Source organism: Notothenia coriiceps, unplaced genomic scaffold (assembly GCF_000735185.1).
Source record: "Notothenia coriiceps isolate Sejong01 unplaced genomic scaffold, NC01 NC01_scaffold00009245, whole genome shotgun sequence".
NCBI classification, from domain to species: Eukaryota; Metazoa; Chordata; class Actinopteri; order Perciformes; family Nototheniidae; genus Notothenia; species Notothenia coriiceps.
This window is the reverse complement of record NW_011341946.1, coordinates 541,916-562,201: the sequence shown is the minus strand read 5'-3', so window position 1 is coordinate 562,201 and position 20,286 is coordinate 541,916. Positions and strand designations below refer to the sequence as shown.

General features: G+C 39.2%; 2 protein-coding genes across 3 annotated transcripts in view; both read left to right on the top strand.

Moving 5' to 3' along the window:
- acot7 (acyl-CoA thioesterase 7) overlaps positions 1 to 19,959 on the top strand; it is a 78,455-nt gene extending 58,496 nt beyond the window's left edge. For both annotated transcript variants that reach the window (XM_010770805.1, XM_010770804.1), the window contains 2 exons: positions 8,715 to 8,899; positions 19,496 to 19,959. In XM_010770805.1, coding sequence (XP_010769107.1) covers positions 8,715 to 8,899; positions 19,496 to 19,594 — 284 coding nt within the window. In that variant the 3' untranslated portion in view covers positions 19,595 to 19,959. The remainder of the gene's footprint in view (positions 1 to 8,714; positions 8,900 to 19,495) is intronic.
- The window catches only part of LOC104945183 (solute carrier family 2, facilitated glucose transporter member 1), a 653,665-nt gene that overhangs the window by 312,651 nt on the left and 320,728 nt on the right, over positions 1 to 20,286 (top strand). The window lies entirely within an intron of this gene.

The following is a 20,286-nucleotide window of genomic DNA, read 5'->3' as shown; positions in this document are numbered from 1 at the left end:
GTGTGTGTGTGTGTGTGTGTGTGTCTGTGTGTGTGTGTGTGTGTGTGTGTGTGTGTGTGTGTGTGTGTGTGTGTGTGTGTGTGTGTGTGTGTGTGTGTGTGTCTGTGAACTAAACTACAGCTATGACGTTACTACAAAATAGAAGTCAGATTTAAAAGAGGTCTTCAGTTTGATATTACAAATCAATAAAATGTTTGTAATAGAAAAACAAATGTAACACAAATATATAACAAAACAATTAAAACAAACAAATATTGTACTTTATAAATATTATTTTAAAATGTATTTGAACTAATACCAATTAAAACACCAATAAAAATAGATTTTTAACACACACACACACACACACACACACACACACACACACAGTTATATGAGTTTTAAAGCAGGAGTTGGTGTCAAACAGCTGATTGTGCAGTTTAATCACAACACTGGGTCTCTGCCCTGACCCAGTGTGAATATAATCATTCTATTTCGAGGCGCCTTTCAATTCATAACATATTCTAAGGAAGGTTTGGACTAAAGGACTATAAGGGGACATGTAGCTCTACAGCGAGCAGGCTGACCTGGAGGGGGGACAACATGCTCCTTTAGTCTGAATGCTGGTCTTTGAGGGGGTCTGGTCTTTCATTTAAATACAAATAAATGATATATTAAGCGTCTTTGAGCAGTAGGAAAAGCGCTATAAAAATCCAAAGTATATGTAACTAATGGGCCGGTTGAACCCCCAGTCCGGCCTGACCCAGTATATGAACATAAACCCGGATCCAGAGCTCTGGGTATGGATCAACTTGCTCCGTTAGTTTAACTGCTGTTCCTCCAGGGTTCTGGTCCTCTCACCCGGTCCCAGCTCAGCCACTGCTCCACGGCCCGGTCCAGATGCGGGTCTGCGGGGCTCCGGTGCTCCACCACCCGGTCCAGATGCGGGTCTGCGGGGCTCCGGTGCTCCACCACCCGGTCCAGATGCGGGTCTGCGGGGCTCCAGTGCTCCATGCTGACCGGCTCTCTGCGGGGAACACACGCCGCCTCTGGTGCTCTCTGCTCGGCCTCCTGACCCAGAACACGCCCCTCTCTCTCTGGAGCTCCGAAGCTAATGTTAGCCACAAGCTAACGGCATGCTAACTTTTCTTTTTTCTTCCAAACTTTATTAACAATGACTCCAAAACATCAGAATCAAACCCAAACAACAACAAAACAAAAAACACTACCTTAAGGGTGCATTGATGAAGTGTTCTGCTGATCCACTGTGTGCTGCAGATCTGTGTATAATTATGAATGTTAATATACTTCTGTACTTTATATTTACAATCCAAAGAATGTTTTAGTATTTTTGATCAAGTCAACTTTATAAAAGTGTGTAAATGTGAGAAACTCTTCTTCACTCAAGCACACATCATGTCTGCAGCTCTACATTTTACTACACAAACTTCAACTTCTTCTTCTTAAGTGCTATTTATGTATTGCTGTGTAGTTCCTGTTCTCTCCACAGGGGGCAGCAGAGCACCAGGTGAACCTGCCATGAAGAGGTCTGCTCAGGTGTAATAACAGATAGATAGATAGATACATAGATAGATGGATAGATATATAGATAGAGAGAGATAGATAGATAGATAGATAGATAGATGGATAGATAGATAGATAGAGAGAGATATAGATAGTATAGATAGATAGAGATATAGATAGATATAGATAGAGAGATAGAGAGATAGATAGATAGATAGAGAGAGAGATAGATAGATAGAGAGACAGATAGATATAGATAGATATATAGATAGATATCCCTTCTGTCAAGCGACTTTGTTAATCACTTTTTCTGACTCACCTTTACTCACCGCTGGGTCACCAGACCCTCCCTTCACCCACACACTGACCTCCTTCACCTCTGGGTCACCAGACCCTCCCTTCACCCACACACTGACCTCCTTCACCTCTGGGTCACCAGANGACACAAGTGACGGTACGCATTTCAGATTGTTGCCGCGCATGCGTACCTGCGTACCACTTATGTGCACCCCTGCTTATATACTAACAAAGGACTGGCTTATCTAAAGCCAGTTGAGTAGAACTTGAAATATGTTGTCTCGATGAAACCTGATGTACTTATATGATTCTGTTTTCTTCTAGTTTGTATCTTGTTGGTCGAATGCACTTATTGTAAGTCGCTTTGGATAAAAGCGTCAGCTAAATGCAATGTAATGTAAAAATGTAATACTATTCATTTCTGAAAGTTAAATGCTGGATTTAAGGTTTATAGGCTGCACAGTTTGGACAGCGCAGTTAATCTGAAGTGCTTGTCAGGACAGTTAAATATAAATCCAAATCCTAAATATACACACACAAGCGAATTAGATCCGAACAGGAGGAGTGTTAGTGATAGACATATTATACATGTTTCTCAATTCATTCACAATGTTATACAACATTTGATATATTTCCTTCTGAATTACTTGATTTTATTTAGTGGTCTTTGCTGACCAACTGTGGAAGCCTTCTTAGTTTCTTTCTTTCTGTTATTGGTCTTTTTATGGATTTCAAAAGTGACTGAAAGCAGCAAAGTGTTGAATGATAGTTTATAACATCTATGGGTTTTACTTTTCCTCAGCTCAGTGTCTCTTTTATCTGTTCACTTGCTGAGATGATGTGATCCAGACATCCAGTGCTAACGTTCAGATGTTATGATTATCTCACGATATGATGTCAACAATGGATCCGCTACATTTCTCCCCATTGTTGAATTATGAAGTGGAAAGAACATTTGATATACTTCACAGCTCAGCACAAGTGTGCCAGGTCAGCTGTGAGTCCACACCATTTGCAGATTCATGTATTTCCAAGTGCAGGTTCCTTTATTCAAGCAGGATCATTAACTCAAACCAAAAGCAGTTTTTCAAGCAAGCCTGAGTAAAGAGTGAGTGGCTGAGAAGGACTTGAGAGTAGCACCTTTTAAAACATTTAAAACACACCTTTTTGGGATTCAGGCCTGGAAAGCTGAGCGTAAAAGATTGGTCAAGATCCATTTCCACGTCTTTCAGCTTCTTCCAGTCACTCTCGCTTCAGCTGCTGCCTCGGACTGTCCTCTGAGTTTAGGTGGTGCTGACATGATTTCCCCTGGCTCCCACAGTGACTTAGGTGTTATCTCACCCGTAGATTTCCCATTCTGCTTAAGGTGAACAGACAAAAACTCAAAAGGTGTTCTGAGGAAAAAGAGTTGTCAAAGATCAAAACAAAAAAACAACCCAGAAATAGCCACTGGCATTGCAGGCTGTAAGTTATCTCTTTTATTTGATGCTTTCCTCTTTCCTTTGATTATTAATTACTCCCACCTAAATGTAGATATTATGACATGACTCTAAGATATTTACAGCACAGCTGCAGTTGTGTTGGAAGTCAAACATGTTAAATAGTCCATGTGGTAATAATTTCCATAATTGATGTTGTGTTTTAGTACTTAAACTTAAAAGCAGTAATACATGTTTCTCAATCATATTTGGCAACAACATTCACACATGGAGAATTCAATAAATGAAGGTAGGAAATGTTTTTAGGAGACTAATATGAGATTCAGTATTGGATACTGAACTATGCCTTTTAAGGGAAGGTTTTCCTCACAGGGAGGGTACTTCCACAATCACCACATTTATTTATTTAGTCTACAGATGTGAAAGTTGAAGGTATACAGACTTTTTGCCAATTCTGTTTATGACAGAAACAGCCTAGGGTGCTAAACTCGTGGCAAAAAGCTAAACATCATGACATTTCATTATTTCCATATTGACATGTAGAAAGCTCTGAGGATACTAATGCATATGTGCTCTACAAACTCCATGAACTAGACGACCACACACCAGCAGACACAGAAAGAATGAGCATTAAATGCATCACGGTGGGAAATAGAGACCCAGAACATAAAACAGACCGAGGTCTGTGTCTGCACATGGCTTATGTGGAGGATTCTCCCATGATATGTTTATTTTTAGAGGTCCTGCTGTGTTGAGTCTGAACAATTCACAGCAGACATATAACTGTAGAGCCAGGCAGGGTGACACTGAGTACCTAAGTTAAACAACATAAAAAATATATAGGATAGAAAATCCACTTGAAATGTCATTATTTGGAGGGGCCAAGATGAATATTATTTCCCAGGTGTTAACTTGCCGCACCAAATCAAATTTGATCCGTCATGCTGTGTGAGAAAGCTACACAATACGTTTTTAAATAAACATGAATTTAGTCAAATGCAAAGAAACATGGCACCAAGGTTTAAAAAAACATTTGGGCTCATGCATTATCAACGGAAGAGCAGAACAAATAAAAAAATTGACTTTCATCAAGGAACATTTGGACCAAACATGCAAACTAATTATCATGGAGCAAACTTTTGATTACAGCAGTAATACTCAGATGGTGTCAAAACGTTGATTAATTAATTATTTGACATATCTTAAAACAATTAAGGAGGTACTACAGTAGTTAAAATAATCTGCCATTAGCATTAAAATAAGCGACTATGTTTTAATAATGTGTTGCATTTATTTGAGTTGTTGACTTGTCCTCGTATCATAATCCCTCTCACACCTCGTTTGTCACCTCATTGACAACGAAGACAGGTTTTCGCAGATTGTATCTTCTGTGTGTAGAGCATTTAATTATCTTATTTGCTTTTCTGTTGCATGTTTACGTTTATGTAGAGTGATTTTCCTTCGCCAACAAGCATGAATAGCTAGTGCCTAACTCCAGTCTGAGTGGAGATGAGATACTAAATGTAAACATTAGAGAAAGCTGCACTCGATGTTGCAGCTCGTGAGTCACTTGTTTATTAGTAATTTTTTGTTCCTCACCTACTCAGAGAAGCGCTTCATTTCCCCCCCTAACCACAGACTTACCGAAAAGTAAAGTGCACTTTGATGCCGGCAAAAAACAATAATGTCTATTGTTTGGAACTGACGAAAAAAGTCAGTGAGGTTCTGGCCATTGATGAGCCATAGGAATGCACAGAGGTACAAAGAAAGATAAAACTTGAAAAGGCGAGTGTTGGATTACAGCGGATTTCAGGGAGATAAAAAGGAGGACTAAAGGAAGGAACATTATGGCATAATGAATGCCTAACTTTGTGTTTTTCACTTCATTGTTTGTTTTGCTCAAACACAAAGGTACATGAACAGTGAAAACAACATGAAGAATTTAGTTTTTCTTTTAGTAAGATGGGTTTGTGTGTGTGTAACTATAAATAGTGGCTTGTACAACATGATTTGCACAAGCCTGACATTTCTGCACTGTTTGCTTGATTAACTTAAGTAGACAGTTGGCTTTATAAATCAAATAGTTCCTTAGAGTGGAGTGAAGGTACTGAACAGTGTGTTGCTGAATATGAGAATCTGTCTTTGATTGCCGGCAACAAAAGAAACAATAGTTGGCCTTAAGTGTTTCTGTAGAAGTTGTCAGAAGTGAGGGATGTTTTTTCACCTGCGTTGCCTTTGTTCCCTTCTTTTGTAGTCGTCTCCGGCAACCTGCTGATGCACAAATGCAATTTACAGGAAGCCCACTGGGAAAAGAGGACAATGTAGAACAACTACCAATGGGAAAGCTACAGAAAGAATAGTTTAGCAATCTCCAAATGACTTCACACAGGAAGAAGTTGAACTACAGCAAAGCTACCCTGGGTATAAGTCTAGATTTGTGAGCTACAGAAACACTACTAAAAATTCGAAAACAAGAATAAATAACGAAAAAACTACTTATACTACACAAATACTACTCTAAAACAAAATATGTAATTGTCTTTTTTCAGACCATTTGACTGCACTTTTCAGAACAACGTGGGCCTGTTTTCTGTCCTGTCATTTTCCAACATCTGACTTGGACAATATTGACAACTTAAACAGTCCTTAATTTGCACCTTTATGGACAGAATAAGAAGTTTAAACACTGATTCAAATAACTTTTGACGTTCCTTTAACTTGACGGAGCAGAATTAAATAGGTTTGATTACTGTCGTAAAGCAATGGTAAAACTAAAGAATCCTTCCTTTCCTCACATGGCCTAAAAGTGTAGTGTTAGTTGCTAACTCTACAAAACATTGCAAAAGAGTGACTGTAAGGTGTAAATAGGTCACTACTCCCCCACACCGAGAACAACAAACAAGACACCATCCTGAGTAGATTTCACAACCTCCAAATACTTTCACTTTGGTCTATTTGTGGTAGAAAGAGTAACAGGAAAACCTGATTTCTCCTCACACTGGCCGTAACAGAAACGACAAATCTATGGCTTAAGGCGTCACAATGGCAGCTTTGTGCTCTCAACACGAGGCCCTGCAGGAACTGTCCTCGCAGCAGATTAGCTGTATCAAACAGCCCCTTAGAGATGAGGCTCTGCCAAATGTTCAGGTTGGCTGGCCTTTAGCCATACACAAGTCCAAGATCTACTCTCTGCATAAATACATTTTTCATAGTGAAGGTCTTTAAAAAGAAATCGACCACTTTTTTCCAAGCTCTTTTTTGTGTGTAATGTCATTAGTGAGCAGAGCATGCTTTACTGAGCCTAATAAATCTGCGACAGAGATAGTTCACCTGAATAACTCTGGACTGGCTGCTGGCAGTAACATGTAAAAACTCAGCAGTGAGGGAGAGAATAAATATCATCAGTGTTTTTGCTGCTTGAGCACGCTGAATGGAAATACATGAATGGTTCTTTTGTCCAACGTCATCCTGATTTCTTATACAACCTTACTTAATGACTTTTTCACAACTCTTCACTCAGTGTTATTTTTGTTATCACCTTGATGGCATTTCTAAAATCTCTTAGTGTGTACAATTTCTATTGTTGATAATGTTATTTCCATACATAACTGGGGGTTAGAATAAGGTTAGTTACAACATTTTTTATCATTTGCTTAAAATTGCATTTCAAATGTCCATATGTTCCCGCCTGATCCTGAATCCAAAACTCCATCCATCTTGCCTTTGGTCAATAACAGATACTTTCAATTACTTTAAAATGCAAACGTATGGGTGGTCTGTGTCTTCCACACATTCAGACTGATGTTGTATTCAGAAAAATACAGCTGGTAGAGAACACAGTGTTTTGCAGAGCCAAGGATGTGTCCTGAGAATTGGAGACTAATATCCAAGATGGCGCCTGTGTATTCACTCGGTGCATAATTCCCTCAAAAGTTCCTACTTTATTAGCTTCATTGTTGTGCTGCCCACCGCGTTAATATCTCCTTCTCTCCATACCATCACAAACAAAGTATTTTACTTTGTCTGGAAGCCTCCTTTATTCATTTACGCAGAATGTTTATTTATTTTAATTTTATTGGAGTCTATTTGAAAAATGGTGTTTGGCAGATACAGGAAGTAAGAGCTTTTAAACAAATCAAATGTAGTCACAGTTAGTGCTAAATGTATCAATATTGAGAGATTACCACCCCACACTTAATTTAAGCGTGTGTTAATATGACTGAGGAATTTCAGTTGTATTGGAGTTGGTCTTGAACACTGAGATGTTTTCCAAAATGATTAATTTACTAACACAAACTGTGTTTACAAATGTAAAACTTAAGAATCAAACTCACATGGTCAACTATTATTTCCCCACATTTCTCCAGGCTCCACACATAGAAGATTTAAACTTTTCTACATCATTTAAAACAGACTCAAACAGAAAGGACTCTTGCACGGGCCACTGGCACAGTGAAGCCATTATTTAATGGATGAGGTCTTTTGTCTCGTTATTTTACGAAGAGGACATGCCCGTATGAGTAAAAGGCTCCATTACTGAACAACGCTCCACTGAAATGTAAAGTCCTCTAGGAGATAGTTTGCAGAGCATACTTTGATAAAAGCTTTGTTTAATTTTCCATGTACGCCTTTTAGTTTCCGAGACTTGGACTGTTTGATAGGATCTCAGTCATAGAGCTCTTCCATGTCTCTATGGCAACAGCAGCAATAATACAGTACAGGCATCAAAAAGCATAAAGGATCACATCGCAATACCCCGTGCTAGGTGCCTCTTTTTTCCCCTCTTCCCTGAAGTGACAAAGGAAAAGAGTAAAATGTGCTACATAGATTAGACGAGCCTCAGGATGAAATCAAAATAGATGGAATAAATGCTCTGCAGCAGCAGTGATGTTTCCTCTTAATATTGTGCCGGTAAAAATTCACATCTTTAAAATATTTTAATTTTAAAGCATATACCCATTTAAAAAACCTTCAACCTTTTCTGTCTTACTTCAAACACAACACTATTATTTGTTGTATTGATCTAAATAGTTTGCCGTGATTGGCTGTAGTTCTTAAATTCTTCCAGCCAGAGATCATTGGCCGGCTTCACTCTGCAGACTCTCTCTGAAGTTCATGATTCAACAATGTGAAGTAGATTGCAAGAGAAGATCCTACATTGGCTCTGCTGACTATATCAATAAACCCACTTATTTCATGTTCAGTGAATCCATTCGTATATGTCCTTAAATTGAACTATACGTGCGTAAATTACTAACATTGAAGGTCATTGCCTTCCCTCAAAGTTTCCAGGTGATTTTAAACTTCTATAATTCTGGTTTGAGGTTCCATTTTCTTTTTTCTTTGTCTCTTTATAAGCATTTGAAGCATGTGAGCTTCAACTAAACTAAATATGAAATATCTATAACACTATACTACTAAAAAACCTGTATGCTGCATGAATGACAGACATATGTTTCCCCTCTTCTCCCCCAGGCTGTGTGGTGACGGTGACGGGGCGGCTCACGTTCGCCAGCAACAAGTCGATGGAAATTGAAGTGTTTGTAGACGCTTCCTCGCTGATGGAGGCAGGGAAAGAGAAATATCGTGCTGTCTCAGCCTTCTTCACCTACATCTCCCTGGACAAGGCCAACAAGGCCCTGCCTGTCCCGCCTCTTAAGGTTGGTACCACCCGGTCTCTGCTGTCGAAAGTCAGTCATTGATTTGATCCTGTATAGTACATCATTTTAAATACACAAAGGGCCTAATTTTAACAGGTCTGATACAGACAGAGCCAAATGTTTAATGTGTACCCTACTCTGCACACAGATTAATTAAAAACATTAGTCCCTCAATGTTTTATAATGTGCAAATGTGCTGATGGTGTTTCTGCTGATACTTGTGGCTGTACCCTTTTCAGTTTTAAAGCGTTTCCTTGGACAAATACTAAATAAAATAAGATAATTTCACAGGCTGACAAAATGTTTTTTAAATAAAACGATCTATTCTTTATATGAAACTCAATTATATGTAATTCACTACTTCCACTCATAATTAAATATTATTCTCCAGACTTTTGTACTAAAACGTTTTACAAAAAGTGACAGAGTCCTTGTCACATTGCAATTTAACGTTCACACACAGTTATTCAGCAAGTTGATCTTCTGTTTCTCTGCTTTTTCCCTGGTAGTCATATTCCTTTAGTGAGAGACACCTGTGACTTTAGGACAGCTCACAGCATGAGCAACGCGGCCATTTATTTGGCGATTTTGCATGTCAGTGACTTTTAAGTGCACTAAATCTTTGCTATGTTTGCACATTAAGCCCAGAGGTCTGAATGCTAATATCTCTACAACGTCCCTGGACATGGAGTGCGTCTGGCTGACTCAGCACTTGTCAGGATGTAGAGTGTGCACACTTACCTGCCGACAGGCGAGAGAGGCCTGCTGTTTGTTCTGGCTCGGCAGTACACAATGATCCAAGCCCTGTTTGTATGCAAACACTGTATGCACAGGCATCTGTTTAATATAGCATATTAAAATGATTTCCTGGCGCCATTCGCAGACTCTGATTGTCTCTGTGATGATCTCTTTTAAACTCGTCCAACTACTCTGCAAGGTGAGCTTTTCATTGAAGGCCATTTAAAAAACAGTGAAGCCATTTGAATCCCTTTTAAAGCTCTGAATAAAGGATTTATTGGATTGCATCTCATTTTAACATTAAATTGATTAACCTTAATCATTATATGTAGGAGTATCGCTCTGTCTTTTGTAATTCAACAATTTATATTCTGTTTTTGTACATTTGTTGCTGAATATTTGTTGTTTTTTTATTTGTCAATTGGATAATAATAGAACTGACTTTGAGTGTTTAGTATAGCATAATCCCTAACACTGGCATGGTCCGAGTGGGCAGCTCAGCAGGTCATTATTGTCTCGAGTGCACACTTGTACAAAACTCAGAGTTTCTACCTGGGCTAATCATTGAACTTTAAGTGTGTGCATAGTACTGAGTAACAGAGGTCAAGCACAAAGCTGATTTATTGTGTTAACCTGCACCTATTTTCCTACTTTAACACAAATAATGAACCAGAGCATGTAGAAATATATAATATAGTTTGTTTGTTCCAAATTACTCTCAAGATGACCAACGATCTTCAAAGTAAAGCTTTGCACAACAGCATGTCCTGTCATGTTTCAAGTAATACAGGCGTGTAATAGGAAATTGGTAGGAAGAAAGCTAAAGTGTGGACGAGAGGGACACACAGAAAATGGTTGTTATAGTTGTCATGCCGCCTAGGGCTGCATTCCCCCTTCGTACCATACACATTCACACACACTTACGATGGCAGCTCCAGCGTTCAACACCATCACACGTCTATTTGAAAACAGACTCCTCTCGTTCTGCCCCTGCCAGACAGAAATGTGCATAGCATGTGTGTCTCTGTTGTTTGACCATTACATACATGTTATTCAGTGTCCTCATTTCCACTTCACAAAAACACGCGTTTGGTGTGCGCTATTGTCTCCCTGAATTAATTCATTACCTTGGCAAGGAAGTGGAGCCATGGTTAGAGTCATTGTAATTTCTCTGTTCACCTCATTTTTATGAAAAGAAGGGCAAAAGCAATCTCATGTTGATTTTAATAATGTATCTCCACCAAGATGAATGGATATCAAAATAAGGGCATGGCTGTGATGTGTGTGTGTGCATGAATATATAGGATGGATGCAGAATGTATTTGCTTTATGTGTGCAAAACAAAGAAAGCTCTGATGCATGCAGGTTTGTGTATGACAGAGTGAGCTTTTCGCAGGGAGTTGCACATGCTTGAACGGAGCACAAATGCGTACATGTTTATTTATATGAGCGAGAGAAAGGGGCTGAGGCTCAGTCAGGGCTATTTCTGGCTTTATTACTATTTACAGAGGCTTAAACATGAGATGAGATTGACTCAAAAACAGGGAGTGCTCATTAAACTCTACTGATGACGGGAAACCTATTCAATAGATTTCGGTCCCCTGGTGTATAAAAGACATGCGTCTAATTCAGGAACTAAGGTTTAACACGTCAATCCAATTAACACCTGCAGATTGGACTGTGAGGGATGGAAATGTTACAATGACAGTAATTAGCCTGGTAAGCCAGATAATGCTGAGTTGAACAGATCGCGACAAACATTTGGCCTCCCTGTCCTTCTGTTTTCACTTGGGGCCACTACCACCATCTTTCTTTTTAAATAGCTTATCAAATGAGATTATATGTGAGTTGGTTATGATACAAAGATTAGTTTGACCCCAGCACCAGCTTTAAATACTCCTCCTTGGACGTTTTCACACTTTAGTTTCGTATGGATTTGATAAACGAGTTATAATGTGTTGATTGGTTAGCTTTAGAGATGCGAGCAGTAGGATTGTGTCACATTTGGGCAGAGCTTGTCCAGCTCTTTCTATTCTTTATGCTAAGCTAAACTTAACAAGGACTACTGGCTTGAACTTCATATTTTCTCCACATACAATAAAGTTGAATCTAATGCTTAGCAAGAATAAAAACAAAAGCTTATTTCCCAAAGAGACAAACTATTACTTTACAGATCATAACAAGCAACTGTCTCTGCCTTCATGCCCTCATTGCTGCCTGATCTCCCTCTGATACAAAAAATACAACTCCTTTCTTGTACCATCTTCCTCGGGTTGTAGAAACAAATCATGGTGCCTTGTAAAAAAACAAATAACTACTATGTTTTTTTTGCCTTTGTATGAGTCTAGTGAGGAGGGTTTTCAACGTTTATCTCAGTGCACTTAATATGAAACCTTAATATGAATCATCTGGATTGTTCCCTATATTTCCACGTGTTACGTCCCCTAAACACATAAATAATCAGGTTATATCTCCCCCTCCTCCCCCTCTTCTTTAAAGTATTAATATTGTCACTGAATATCTTATCTTTTTTTCTCTGAATCATAAAACAACCACAATCTAAAATGTTTGCAAATGAAGTGTTCATCCCATCGGGGCAGACTTTGCTCCAGTTGTGTTCTAAAAATAGCCTGATCAAAAAGACTGCTTCTGCTATATTTGACTTCAGGTGCTTATTCCCCCATTTTCTCATTCTCACTTTCTCTCCAGTGAGCCCTCTGTGTCTACTATTTTTAGATTTTCCCATTTTAGCTGAGCAGGGGTGGGGGTAGGGGTGTTGTCGATGGGCTGTCACCAGCGTAGCACACTGTGGGTGATGCTCAAGTTGGGAAAGGGGACAGCATGAGCAGAAGGGAGGATGTGGTAGGGATGCCTTGCCTCGCTGCTGCAGTACCCTTGAACATTACTGAAATAATAAATGTGCACACTGGGCCCGCATATAAATAATGGAAAAATGCCTGGAAGCCACTTTGACCGGGGTACAGGGCCGGACTGGGACAATAAGTCAGGCCGGGAATTATACACCCAGCCAGGCCACTACCAGTTTTCTTTTGTGCCATTTTCCTGGATTTATTTGCCAATATTTACAGCGTTGCTGCCCGTAGTGATAGCCCTAAACTTTAAATCTACTACCCCAGAATAAACATATGAACATGGGTTACTATTTAAAAAAAATTGCAAATCTATTTAGGAACCTATCTATGTGAACATATTTTAAGTGGAGGTCGACCTGACATCCTCTAGGGGGGTCCGGGGGCATGCTTGGACTTAAATGCATCAATCTGGTGCACTTTGAGGGGGAAATAAAGAGAATACACCCATATGAAACAGAACTGTATACATTTAAATAATCATAAAATCATAAGAACATGGCCATAACCAATAACATACCATATCCAATATGAAAAAACATTGAAACTTGTTTATTTATTTGTTCTCGGTTCATTTAAAGTTGTGAGTGTGTCTGGGCTCCTGAACCAGCCTCACCTGTCTCCCTCTCCTCCCTGCTCCTCTTTTGAGGCTTTCACACCAGCGCTTTTCCCATTCTAGCTCCGTGCTAGAGCTTTTCTGGTTCAGCTCCGGTTTCCCTTTTCTGCTCCCGCTTTGTTCACACCACCTCCCGGTCCTCCAGATGGCCAGTCCGGGCCTGCTGGGGTATGTTGCATTTCTGACGTTTTTTATGGGGTAACAGTTGCTTAAAGGGTCGAAGAACTGTCTTGTTACCAGAATGTCAGCACTTATCAGCCTCTGTCCATTGCACGCTGAATACCAGCTGGTTCAAGGATGAGGTTGTACTGTGACAGAGCTAGAGTGTGTTTGTGTGTTAGTATGAATAAAAGGTTGTTGTAGCTAAAAACTGAGTGCACATGTAGCAATCCTTCTGCTGAGGGATAAAGGGTTAATAGTTGATCAGTGAATTCATTCTCGGTAAAAATACAGAGGGTTTGGTGCTTCTTCTCATCATATCTCTCCTTCCTGCCTTCTTCTATTCCATCTCTTTCTTAATCTCTTACTCTTTCTGCCTCTATTCATCTTTTCTAATCATTTATTTGCCCCCCCCTCTCTCTTTCTCTCTTTCCATTCCTCCTTTATTCTCTTTTCTTCAGCTTTCCCTCCTTTCTCCCCCATCTCTCGCCCTCCTCGCTGGCAGAGACTCAGCTGGCCTCCCGTGACACAAAAACAAGCCTGGTTGCCACGGCAACCTCCTATAGTCCACATGAAGTGATGCACATTTATTTTTAGATGCCTCCCATTCAAGACAATCAGCAACGGGTTAACGGGTGCACTTGTGCCACAGTTGCAGATATTTCTGACGGGTTATCCGAGTTATGGAGCACACACAGACATTTTTCTTCATTGCAGCCCCCTCAATACAAGGATGGTTATGAAAACAAGTCGTATATGATTAAACCTTATTCAAGAATTATGCATAGAAAACCTATAATGTTCTATGTAATTTCCAAAACTGAATAAGCAGTAAATGTTTTCCATTATTGTGTATTAACAACATAAAAAACAGTAATATCATTTGTGTGTTTGATAGTCAATAATATACATGTATTTGGTAAAAACTTGGATGAAACAGAAATGTCACTTTTTGGGTATTTTGAAATGTATGGATATCATTTGTATTACATTTCCTATAATGACCCTTAGCAGTACTAAAGAAGAAAGAGGAGAGACATTAATAACCCAAAGTTCAATACAATATGTGTTATAATATTTGTTATTTGAAGTGTCTAAGCAAAATCTATACATCTCTGTGTCTTGTTTTAGCCCTGCAAATAATTCATTCCTTAAATCACTGCCACATTTTCTAAGGCATAAATTAAGCAATATAAACATTGTTGAATTAGGTTTTCTAAGATATGATCGGAATCCATCCTTTTCGGAAAATCAATTTGGGAGCTGAAACTTGCTTGAGATAGGTGATTTAGTCGAGTGAATATCTTGTGTTACTTTACTTGAACTGTTAGTATTGCAAGTTAAAGCTTTTTCTCTATTAATCTACTTCTGTTTTGTGCTTTTAGTTATGAAATAAAATTACTTGTTAAACAGAATGCAAAATATAACTACCAATTGCAGTTGTATGTATACATCATATTACGCAACAAAGCTGTTGTCGAAACTTTAATGTAGCCCAGATTATTGAGGCGCTCTGGATGATTGCTTCATAGGCTGAACTACAAACACAAACACAAAAGAAACTCATAATATCAAATATGAATCATGACTGAACAGATGGATCCATGGACAGGCCTTTAGGAAGAGCCCTCTTAGAGTATTTGGAAGGATTTGTTTGACGTCTACAAATGAAATACTTTTCTAACATACAGGTTAGTATCCACGCTCATGCCGGCCCAGATGGCTATTATGTTTCTTGAGTGGGGTGCTCACAGCTTAGTGAGACTTTAGAGACACTTGGCAGGTCCACTGATGCCCCGTGCCACTCTAACAACAGCTTGTGCCAACACACAGGAACCCCTCTGGCATTTCGCTGGACAACCTCTGTCCCCGTTCCAAGTTGACAGAATTTGTCACACTCCATTCAACTGTCCACCTAATGGACGCACAGCCCGCCAGGTCAAACAGCTGTTTCTCTCGGCCGATTGACTCAATCAGCCAAGGCTCTGAAGTCTGGCTTGACTTGATTCCCAGTGTTTACACAGTGATCTATTGTAACTTATAATGTATTTATTACTCTTTTTTATATTGCAACAAATATGTTTTATAAAAGGTCTCAAAGGCTATTGAACGGATACATGACATTTGGTTCTGGTGTTCATGACTTTCCTGTAATGTGTGTTTAGTGCTGATCATGAACAAATGTGTGCCAGCTAATGTGCTACACTAAGGTTGTGAAATTGTAAACATGTTTCTACATTTACAGTAAGTATTATACTTGAGAGTAAATTAGCATGCTAATGTTCTTGTAGAGTCTAACAGAGTGGCTAACATGGCTTTGTTCTCTCATCTTGTTCAAAAAGGAGCCATTGGGCTTTACACGGTCTTGCTGTGTAATAATTGTTATACATACAGTCCACAAGTGAATTGCCTATACATTTTGCACACAATTGGAGAGACTCCAGTTAAAGACACCATAAAACAAGCATGCTGCTTTTTGCCTGGTTGATGGGTTCTGAAACCGAGCCACCAGGAGTAGGTGATGATCCTATATAATCATTGTTATTAGAAGGAAGCCACTGTGGGAATACCAATTACGTGGGGACACCAAAAGGACAGAGCCTAGCATTGAATTGTGACATTGGGTTATGCAAATGTGATCCACATGACCATAAACAGATGCATACACACGTGCAGCACAGCAGGAATCCACACAAAGTTTAAGCCGCACAAATAATGTGCACATGAGTGAAGCATTGTGTGTGATAGCTCAGATGGTATGGTACACTTAGAACCTACAGCAAAAGAGTAAAGAACCCATTTAAACCCAAGCAATATTCACAATTGCTTTAACCAGCATTGGATCTTGTAAAGACAGATTGACTTATACCTTATGATATAAAAGTATAAATCCAATGTGTGAATAATCAGTCCTTACTCAAACCTATCCTTCATCCGTCTCACATTGTCTCCTGCCAGGATCACATGTTTCCTTTGCTTTGGACAGAAACCATATCTTATATTGTTAAAAACGGCTATTCTTCATTAGCATTAGTCAGGTGTACAGTTTATTTTAATTGGCATGCTCATTAAACCATCTCAAGCTGACTATACTTTAAAAAGTGCAATTAAGTAATGTTTAGGTCCTCAGGGGCCTGAGTAGCAGAGAGAGGGGGGAGGGGTTAAAGAGAGGGATATCATGGGTATGACGGAAAGAACAAATGACAATAAAACAAACGGCCTCAGGCAATTGTTAACACATATACCATACACTTCCAAATGGCTGCATTTTACTACAATGCAGACACTAATTTACATCCCTGAATGTTCTTCTATTAACACATTCCCTGAGATTTGAACACTCCAACCTATTGTTATTCTTACCATACTAATGACACCTTGTATCAAATATCTGTTATCTTTGGTGACTACAAAGAGATGCAACAGACCAATAATAATTTCAATTGTATTATTTTTACTGATACTACTCGTCAAAAGTAGTCACGCCATTTTTGTTTTATTTAGATGTGGTTGCATGACTGCAGTCTTTATGAACTGTTTTTGGGCTTACTGTATAATGAAATCATTTTATACCAATGTGCTGTGTTAAGTGATGGATTCCTTCAGTACGCCCAGTAGCCTATCAAGCAGATGATTTATAAACTGCTGATCGGTGCCAGGGTCTCAAATCAGCTTGTAGGGTGTATTTCAAGTATACTGTATTCCTCTTTCCGTCAACACATGGATTATACATTACATTGCATTTAGCTGACGCTTTTATCTAAAGCGACTTACAATAAGTGCGTTCGACCAAGAAGATACAAACTTGAAGAAAACAGAATCATATAAGTACATCAGGTTTCATAGAGCTAACACATTTCAAGTGCTACTCAACTGGCTTTAGATAAGCCAGTCCGTTATTAGTATATAAGTGCTTTGTTAGTCATTTTATTGCTCGAAGTGGAGTCGAAAGAGATGAGTTTTCAGTCTGCCCTGGAAGATTTTTAGGCACTCAGATGACTTAAAAGATATAAACATGATGGAGGCCTTGTTTGTGTAGCTGTCCGCCTTCCAACACAGCCACAGGTAACTGTTTCTGACCCTTCAAAAGAAAACTATTCGCTTTCTGTGCAGAAATAGTAGGAAAAACATAACCCTACTCTTCCACTGTTTTTATTTTTTAACACAATAAACAGAAGCAAGACATCCCTTCCACTTGTTAGTATTTCATTTGTATGCACAGAGAGCAACACTTGTTTTTTAATGTACAATTGGCTGCCCCCAACTACCCACAGTAAAAAGAAAAATGGATGGTGTAATACACAATTTGTTAGTCAATAACACGTTAATGAAATGGCTCTGACTCTACACAATCAGCTACTTTCACACACTTAAACGAGGCTCCACACTTCCTGTTTGAGGTCCTTTACACATTTTGCACAAGTCTGAGCAGCCTTTCTGTTTACATAAATGTTTTAAAATACTGGAACTGTGGTCAACTTGCTCCGTCCCTCTATCTTTACTTTTTTATCAAAGTCAATCAACTGGAATTATCCATTACTTTCAGTAGAATGGCAAAAGTAAAATGACTGAGCAGTATATTGACTGTTGTATAACCAGCATACAACAAACACACCAAAACTAAAGCTGTGTGCAGCTGAACCTGCACGACATAGATGAATATTCCCACCGGTGTTGTGTTTACAGCTCACCGTCACTATTTTAATATTCTCATCACATTGGAGTTGTGACCCCTGGCATGATGGTTTGTCATATCTGTTACCAACAGTTACCACCCTTCTCTCTCCGTGAAGTTAAGACGCCATCTGTCAGCTTTGCTGCTGAGTGGCAGGTGCTCTGGAAACTGCCAACCACCCGATGTGCACAGCAAGAGCTTCCATCTGAACATGTTATTGACACATGTAATCATTTGTACAGTTTTACATACTAAAACATGCACAAACATAAATGTGTACATGCTCTATTACAACACAATCTCTGATAAAAGATGCAGATGGGGGAGTGAGAAAGTGTTGACACTGTCACCGGAGGTGGTATTCTTGTTTAAGTCACAAGGTCGCAGGGCAGTCTAATTAAACGGCGTAGGCTAGCAAATGCTTCCTCCCACAAATCGACAGCTAAACTGAGCAAAGTGAAGGAGGAAGACAACGTTGGTTCTTCACAGGCTTGAAAGTGCGAGCAGCTGTGAATCCAGGAGGTCTGCCCAGAATTCCTTGGTGTGTGATGGTGCTTGCCAGTTCAAAAGAAAGTGTAATATGATCATATATGATACATGGTCTGCTAAAAGTGATTAAGAATAAACATATAACACCTTGTAGTTTAAGTAGTTCATAGTGCTTCAGTAAAGTACAATGGTACATTACATATCCACAACAAGTTACCTTGTCATTAACCAAAATATAACTGCAGTATTTGTGACTTTTTTTGAATATTTTAATTATTATTTAATTAACCTTAGTCATTTGTGTATACTGTTTATATTGTGTAGATTTGGTATAATATTTTTCTTTTCTTTTTTACTTTTAAATTGTACTTTTAATTCTCTATTCCACTTTTTTCAGTATTTATATTTTAATGTCTGAACACACTGATGCTTTTGTAACAAAATCCCAAATTTGGATCAATAAAGTATATATCTATCAATCTATCTATAACTTATCATAGATTTGACCTTTTTGTGGTATTATATTTAAACCATTCGTAAACCATTCGTCTCCTTTAGTTAACTCTACAGTGAAATTCACTTAGAATTGTATGCAATCTGGTACTGGCTGATAATATCTCAGGAACAAAAGACTAGACTCATGGACAGACTGACAATACAGCCCCAGGCCTTGCTTCCAGTGTTGAAAAAATATAAAATGTGTTGTAGATCTCTCACACATTTCTCTGCGTAGTTTATCATGTTTTTGAAAAGCATGCAGTTTAAGAAACGTACAAGGTGTCTATGTCCTCAAATATTCTTGCAAATCATCTCAGTTGGTTTTGTTCTACTTCTTCATTCTCTTATACATAGCCTCCTCAAGTCTCAATCTTCCTTTCTGTATTTCATCGAGAAGATAAATGACAATTACATAAGCCCAGAGTGGTAAATTAGATCAGAGCTTCATGCCCACGGTTGATGTGATAACAGCAGGGGAAACATTCCAGTGCACAATATGTGTAAATAATGAATGTGTCTGAAGACAAATATTTGTTTTGGCTTTTCTTCAGATTGACGGAGAGGAGGAGAAGAGACGTTTCGAGGAGGGCAATGCACGTTACCTCCAAAGTAAAGCGAAGAGACTGGCGGAGAAGGAGCGCCAGGAGTAAAGCCGCTGCTCTCAGGAGTTACATCTGCAAACACATTATATCAACCCCACTCAGCAGTATGAAGGGAATACAAGCCTTCTCTCTGGTTCTGTAATTGTAGTCTCTTTTTAACCAAAGTGTCCAAATATGGCTGTATATGTATTTTTAAGAGAACATCTTTTATTCTCGGGAAATTTTTATTGATGTGTCACAGTCAGTGCAGTGACAGTCTGACTGTAGAAGTAAGAGTACTATTTTATTTTAAGACGATTTGTAAGTATGAAGACTTCATGATCGGTGTCGGTGCAAAGTGATAGTCTGAGCGCAAGGAAAATGATGAATAAGTGAGTGAATAATAATGAATAAAATATCCAAGCGTAAGTCTGGGGCCCTCGCCTCGCGTCTTTTCTAGTTTGATGGTGATGATGTCATTGTCTTGGGCATGCCTTGGCAGAGAGGGCACACGCTATCCATCTTTTCAGCACTGTGTCTTTCACAGAGGAATCAGGGGAGCTCGGGGGGCTTTGACTCAACTCGCATCTCTCCCACGCCCGCCCTTCCCCCTCTCCTCTCCCCCCCTCCCCTCTGCTCTCCTCCTCGTCTGCCTGTCTGTCACACTGTGACTCCAGCGTTCGCTCTGCCTTAACATGCTCTCATTTCCCTCGCCTGCTTACCATCACGTCATCATGTGTCTCCTTTCGTTTGTGATGTCT